Raw genomic sequence first — 8,082 nt, 5'->3', positions numbered from 1 at the left:
CGATACCGAAACTCAAAACTTTGGTACCGGGATTTCGGTACCGGTACAAACCGGTACCAGTACCGAATTTGCCCATCCCTACTTGATGCCCATCTTTTCAAGATCTTGCTCGTTGATATATAAATCAACTTGATGGAAAGACGGAGGCAACAGTTTTCCTTGCAACAATTCTTCATGACTTGCCATAAAGGCATGGAAGTGTGAGATGCGGGAGTCATTAAATTGAGTGGTGGGGTGGCTAGAATTGCTTGACTTTATGTTTGAAGACAGGTTGATGCCATGAGCCCTTAGAGCTTGATTACAGCTTAGCTTACCATATCCTGAATAGAATTTGATGTTGGTGATTCTGAAGCACCTGTGGATGACCTGAAGGCATTGTTCTAATTAGATTGAGAAACAAACTGAACCACCTTTACCCCATTAACTGGATGAACAGTAGGACGTGATTGAATGAGAAAGTCTAAACTAACTCCCGAACCTGTGGAAACATCAGCATGATTGAGATAACTGACGTGGTTATTCATTCGGAGTTTGTCATCCATCTCAAATTATTTGATGGTAGAGGTCAATTATGTGAGAGGTGTTGTGTCCAGATTCTTGGTTCTCTTGATGGTAGTTACACTGCTGCTCCACATGTAAGGCAATGAATTTAGCAGCTTCTTGTTGATCTCAGGCATCTCTCTGATGATACCAGCACTTTTCATTTTGGTGTTCAGTGCTTCATATCTGTTAATGAGTGATGTGATCTTTTTTCACCTTGAACATGATTGAACATATTGGATTTACCATTTAACATTTCCCTACGGCTTTCCTTCATATCCAGGTTTCCTTCAAATTTCTCCACCAATGCACCCCAAAGTCCTTTTGAGTAGTGCATTCTCTTAAGGTCTGAGTGATTTCAGTAGACAAGCACATAGTATGAAAGCCATATGCCTTTTCATCGTCAAGCATTAGTTTCCAATCATTATCAGTGAGACTTTCAGGTGGAACATCAACAGGTCCATCAGCAGTCATTGTTATAGGTTTATGAGGCCCACTCTCAACGGATCTTAACAGTGCAAAGTCATTTATTCTAACAAAAGTCTTGAACCTCCACTTCCATTCATCAAATTACATTCAATGTTCAAAAGTCTGGGAGGTTTGCTTGCAGTTCCAGCCTCATTCTCAAGAATCATGTAGTTCTTTAACAACTCTGGATCATAAGACATCTTCACAAATTTATAAAAAATCAATAAGTCAAAACAATCCTTGAAATTAGCAGATTATGTGAAAAATTCTAACTACTGGGAATCACAATCGCAAAATTTGATGCGAATGCAATTGGATTTTGGAATGCGAGTGCACTGGATTTACAAATGAGAGTGCGAATGGAATTGCAAATGCGAGTGCGACTGGAATTGTTATGCCAGTTTGATTTAACTGCGATTTCGACTGACAAGCCAATGCGATTGCGATTGGATTTTCAGATGCGATTGTGATTCAATCACAAATGCGATTGCGATTTGGATTCAGGAAAAACAGAATCGCACGAGAAGCTGTTTGTTACGGATGTTCACCCAAACACACCCTTTTTGCCGATTTTGAAGCTAACAACAGCCAAAGTAACTTGAAGTACACTTGAGTACACTTCGACAAACACAAAACAAGACCAAAGTCTAAGGTTGTCACCCAAGAACCTCAACTAGTGGAGCCAAAAGCTCTGATACCAATTGTAGGTCCTCAAAAAATGGATCTCACAACGTGTTCTTGAATCAATCTCGGTTGCAAATTAGCGGAAATCATTTACAACTTAACCAAGATCTCGGATCTTGTATGTGCTTGTTCATTTCCATTTATGGTAAGTTTGAGAGGATAGAGAGAGAGAGAGAGAGAGAGAGAGAGAGAGAGAGTAGGTGAAAGTTGATATTTTGCAAAAAAGTTATGTTGTAAGGGCATGTCTCCACTATTTATAATGGGAGACATGCCATGCTTGTTTCCGTTTATAACAGGCCAAGTGGGCCTTATTTACATAGGCATCAGGCTCAAACATACATGAACTAAGAAACGAAAGCATAAAAACGACAAGATTACAAAATAATACAAAAGACTTTATAGCATTACTGGGACCTACATTAACTCTATATAAACACCACATTACTCATTTTTCTCTCTTTCACTCCATCTCACTCAAATGAAATGGTTTAATCCATTTAACTCAATCTCACTCGTATTAATTGTTAATTTAATATATTGTTTTTTTTTGCCTTTTAACCCGTGAAATGCATAATCTATAACCATTTTTTTAACAAGTTTAACACAAATAGGGAGTGGTTTAATTCATCTTTAAAGTGTCATTTACGTCATCTTAATTTATGTTGGACATTAGAGTATACTAGTATGCCTTATAAGTTATAACTTAAAAAATTATAAAGTCCTATGTGAAATAATTATTATTATTATATAGAATAAAAGACAACTTTGGTGCCGCAAGGACCCTCATTGAACCACTTGGCGGTACCATAGTGGCCGATGGTATTTTTATTTTTTTTTTATTTTTCTTATTTTAGTTCTAGAGTCGTAATGAACATAACGTAAACTGGTCGAATATTAGTTTTTTTTTAGTTCCGCCGGTACCGTAACTAACGTGAAGTAAACCGACCAAATTCGTGTAGACTCGCCGTATTTTGTTTTAGTTCCGGTGCCATAACTAATGTAACGAAAACCAACCGAATTCCAAATTTGTTTCTTTTTAGTTCTGGTACCATAGACGCGAACCGACCGAATATGCATAGACTTACCGCCTTAACACACGAGTTTTACCAACGTACTAGTTTTTCTGACTGACGCCACTCAATTGGTCCACCTCAACTTTAATATATTTTTTGTTTTATTTTTGTTTTAGTTATGATACCATAATGCACTTAACCAAAATCAACCGAATTCGCATCGACTTACCGCATTAACGTCTAGGACTAACAACGCTTGGGTTTTACCAACGCATGTGTTTTAATGATGTACGCGGCGCAACGCGCCGGATGTAACATTAGTTTAATATAATGTACATTTAAACGTCGTGCAAAATACAAATATAACATTAAAAGTTGTTAAACTAAAATTCAAAATTCAAATGTTCAAAAGGCGAGGCTCTTAATGAAATAAGCGTGTCAAGGTGAAAAAAAGGTGATGGTGAGCGTTGTGTGCTTGTGACTCACATTAATTAAAAGGTGGTATAAAAATTGAGAGGTGATCTTGTGACGTGCTTATTAATCCATCCATAGGCTCTCTCATGAAATAGAAAAAAATATATGTATATATTCATAATGTGCGATGAAAAAAGTGTAAATAAAAATGAATATAATAGTTTCTTTATAACGAAATAAACAAAGTATTATTTTCGTTAACTTTTTCCTAAAACTCGCAGTTATTTCAAGTTTCAGGAAAAAGTTCATGTACATTTTAATTTTAACATTAGAACATAGGAAATAATATCAATTTATAAAAAATGAGAACGCAAGAAACGATATCAACTACAATATCAATCTACATAAATAATAATTTATAAAAACAAAGAAAAAAACCTAAAAATTACAACCAAAAAATCAAAATCAAGAACAAAATAATAACAGCAAATACTAATAAATACTTATAACAGCAAAAGAAAAAATCTAATAATAACAACACAATATAAATCTACAAATACTTATAATGTCTCATAATTGAAAATTAGCAAATACGAACAAAAAATAACAGCAAACACCTATAAAAATAAACCTAATTATAACAACGAACTGGTTCTCACTGTTTTCATGTTAAGAATAAAATGTATTTGATCATATTTCTTAAGTTTTAATACTCAGCTTTTTTTTTTAAATAGACAATCGAAATTACATCATAATAAATAACTTTTTTATTTAACATAATCAGATAATATACATGTGCCATTCTAGAAAAATAATAGTATGTAACGAGGCCTCATATGTAATTGGTTTGTTCTAATGGTTTGGAATGGGGATTGAGATTTGAGATTTTTTATGGTCTCAGATAGTTTGAAACCTGATTTAAACGGTGTTTTTTATAGATGTGAATTTCCTCTTTAATAATATACTTAGATGAGTTAGGTTTAGAACGTCAAAATAAGCGTATATCGTTTTTAAAAAGAGAAAAGAAAAATAATAATATAAATTATAACTTATAATTCACTTTTCTCTTTCTCTCTCTATATATATATATATATCTATATATATATATATAAGGTTTGGATCAAATACAAATGAAATTAACGTGCTAAACATGAGAATCAAGTATGATGTAATTATTATTACTCTACTTATTACTCTACTTGATTCTCATATTTAGCACGTCAATTTCATTTGTCCGTTAACTTTCTCATATATATATATATATATATATATATATATATATATATATATATATATATATATATAAAGTCAAAGCCATCTTAGCATACCAACTAGGGCACGTAATTACATAGAGATAAACCATGCCTCATCCTGATGCATATTGCAGACGATATATACCTTTGTCTTCTTACTTTGTCCATATGTTCATGGTGTAACCCCACTCCCCTCTCTCCATGATTTCTAAATGATTAGTGTATTCTGGACCCAATTACATTAGGTTTTGTCTTTTAGTTTTCAATTCTTCAAGTCAAAGTCTTTGTTGGTTTGCATATATATATATATAACCAACCATATATGGAGAAAGATGATAACAACTACTCGGTATGAACATATCAACCCAGAATTTATAACCTTGTTTTTTAGTCACCATGTTGTTTTACACCGAGTTCCAACTCTTGCAGGAAGGCTTTCTTGGTGTGGACTTCAATGGTCATGCTCATGAACATGAACATGACCAAGATGACAACCAACAGCAGCACGGGAATCAAATGGTGGATTACATGCTCAACAATCCGATACAATCGGGTGGTTTTTGTAGCTCGAATTCGTTAGACAAGTTGAGCTTTGCGGATGTGATGCAGTTTGCAGATCTTGGACAAAAGTTGGCTTTGAATAAAAACAAAACATGTCATGATCATGATGAAGATCAAGAAACCGGGATAGATCCTGTTTACTTCTTGAAGTTCCCGGTTTTGAACGAAAGGGTTCAAGAAGATCATCAACACTCTCTATTGGCTCCACTTGGAGACAATGAAAACGAGCATCGGATTGTGATTGAAGGAGGTGCTAGAGAGGAAGAAATTAGGGTTTTAGAAGGAGCATCTGTTGGACTTCAATTTGTTGGTGAAGATGTTCATAAAACCCTAGCTGTAGATGGGAAGAACAAGAGAAAAAGACCGAGAACTATAAAGACTAGTGAAGAAGTTGAGAGCCAAAGAATGACTCATATCGCTGTCGAAAGAAACCGAAGAAAGCAAATGAATGAACATTTGCGTGTTCTACGCTCTCTCATGCCTGGCTCTTATGTTCAAAGGGTATGTATGAGTTTATTGATTTATATATATTTTATGAACTCAAATGGAAAACATGATATAACCTAAATGGTACCATGTGTGTCCCATCAACGCAAAGTTATGAGCTCAAATATAATAAAACAGGTATTATGCATGTTTGTATGTCAATAAATATAAGTTAATTTCAAATATTTAACAACGTTATGAGTTCAAATCTTATAAAACATGCATGTATTATGTTCGTTTGTCACTAAATAGTTTACAAGTTCAAATCTTTAACAAAGTTATGAGTTCAAATATTACAAATCATGTATTGTGTTTGTTTAACAAAAAATATTTATAAGTTCAAATCTTTAACAAAGTTATTAACTTTAGGGTGATCAAGCATCAATTATTGGTGGAGCAATTGAGTTTGTGAGAGAGTTAGAGCAACTCTTGCAGTGCCTTGAGTCACAAAAAAGACGACGACTCTATGGTGACACTCCGAGAGTGGTCGGAGATTCGTCGCCACTACCAATCATGCAACAAGCTCAACAAGGTCCACCGGTAGCAATGTTTTACCCTACGCCTGATGATCCGATGAAGCTGGTGGAATTCGATGGTGGATTAAAGGAAGAGACGGCGGAATGCAAGTCGTGTGTGGCTGATGTTGAAGTGAGGTTATTAGGGTTTGATGCTATGATCAAGATTTTGTGTAGGAGAAGACCTGGTCAACTTATTAAAACAATTGCTGCCCTTGAAGATTTACAATTTGATATCCTTCATACCAACATTACCACCATTGAACAGACTGTGCTCTATTCGTTTAATGTTAAGGTATAACCATTTTGTCATGTTTTTCACTTGTGTTTTTTATTCTCGTAATTGGATGCGATCGATTATTGCAGGTTGCTAGTGAAGCCAGGTTTTCTGCTGAAGATATAGCGAATTCTGTACAACAAATTATTACTTTTGTGGATGCAAACACAAGTACTTGATGCAAATACAGTCTCATCAATATTAGGGTATATAATGTCGTTTGTATAAGTGGTACATGCTCTTCTAAGGCGTAACTTTCTTATGTTTTACATGCAATATTCTATATAGTTAATGTACGAGTTCTTTACACTAGATGTTAAGGTAAAGGGTACACTCTTGTAAGGATTTACAGTACCAACGAGTCCATCTAAGTTCTTATCTATATGGAAATATTATGGTGGTCGAGTCAATTATAATAATAATAGTTAATTCGGGGGTTGTGTTTTGTTTGAGGTTGAGCGGAGACAGAGAAGATAAACAAAGAGATGGGTATCCAAAATTTAGAAACTGCAACTGGTAATTGAATATTGAAATTAAGGACGTAAACAAACACTCTAATCAAGTAAAACAAGCACACACTAGGAATGCAAATATTGGAAGCTGCGAGAAAGGTTTTGGGGGGGGGGGGGGGGGGGGGGGTTAACTTTTTAAGATGGTGGAATTCAGGTTAAAGAGTTGTGTCATGCCAATAACCACTCAACGAAGTTCTTTCAAACCACCCATCTAGGAAATTATGGATCGAGAGTTGTGCCAAACCGCCTATGTGTTTTGTCACATGATCAGGTTGTTGAAACCTTTCCGTTCGTTACTTGAATATGAGTTTTGTAACTCCACCCGTACATAGCTAAAATTAGAATGCTTATATATATTGGGTCTTGTTCAGTCATGTTAGCCGGTTAAACTGATTCAAACAGAACACTAACTTTTATAGCAACTCCTTATCATTCTCTTTTAACAACCCTTATCATTATTAAAATTTTAAAGAATAAAAACAAATATCTATAAACTATACAAAAAAACATAGTCAACCAGTTACATATAGTTTAAAATATCTTAAACTACTATAAACACACTATGTATGTCTAAATAGATGTATATTGAATAATACAATGTTATAATTACATTTCTATAAATTAATTACTTTTAAATTGAAGAAAAAGGACAAACATAATGATTGAATCCAACCCATTTTGAATGAGATATGTGTGGCAATAAAGTCTTCGTTTTCTTGGTAAGAGCATCTCATATTATAATTACATGCATTTGAAGGGGAACTCGAGCCTTTCGATCACTTAAAACACATGTAAACAACTATAGTTATTTTTGTCGACTTGGATACTTATTATCTTAAAATAAAAATGTCAACGGGGCTATTTGGTTATAAGCTAAGATACAAGTTTGACCTGGAAGGGGTTTGACTTGTCAGAATTAATGAATTTGGAGGTATTACCCTCTCCATTTCCAAACATCAGAACCAACCCATATGCCTTGTCCCTCCCTACAATTAAGATTGGGATGCATATGTTTATTTGCTTCTTTCATAGCCAAAAGAAATGTTAAATATCAAAGTCTCAAAATGTACGTGTACCATTATTCATACACATGTATTTAACATTAAAGTAACTTGCAATAAGGTAATGTGACTTTGTGATACGTAAAAGAATCCACTAAAACATGATAAGCATTATTAAGACTTAAAAGTGTACCATTAATCACACTCATGTCTTTATCACTAAAATATCGTTTTATAGTCTAATATGACTTTGTGAAACCCATACGAACCCGCTAACATAGGGTAAGCCCCATTATAACCAAAATGATGACTTGCGACCCAGTGGCGAAGCTTGAGCATAGTCACAACAGCGACTGAA

General features: G+C 34.3%; 1 protein-coding gene across 1 annotated transcript; it reads left to right on the top strand.

The window, feature by feature from the left end:
* The first annotated feature begins 4,721 nt into the window (after window positions 1-4,721).
* LOC143550247 (transcription factor FAMA-like) lies at window positions 4,722-6,556 on the top strand. Its single transcript, XM_077040935.1, has 3 exons — window positions 4,722-5,434; window positions 5,789-6,229; window positions 6,301-6,556. The coding sequence occupies exons 1-3, from the start codon at window positions 4,769-4,771 to the stop codon at window positions 6,388-6,390; spliced, it is 1,197 nt and encodes a 398-aa protein (XP_076897050.1). The 5' UTR covers window positions 4,722-4,768; the 3' UTR covers window positions 6,391-6,556.
* The last annotated feature ends 1,526 nt before the right edge of the window (window positions 6,557-8,082 follow it).

This window comes from Bidens hawaiensis, unplaced genomic scaffold, assembly GCF_021521415.1.
Source record: "Bidens hawaiensis isolate Kalapana, Puna unplaced genomic scaffold, B.hawaiensis_p1.1 tig00015978_1, whole genome shotgun sequence".
In the NCBI taxonomy this organism is placed as follows: domain Eukaryota; kingdom Viridiplantae; phylum Streptophyta; class Magnoliopsida; order Asterales; family Asteraceae; genus Bidens; species Bidens hawaiensis.
Note: the sequence above shows the minus strand (reverse complement) of the source record. Positions and strands in the feature narration are given on the sequence as shown.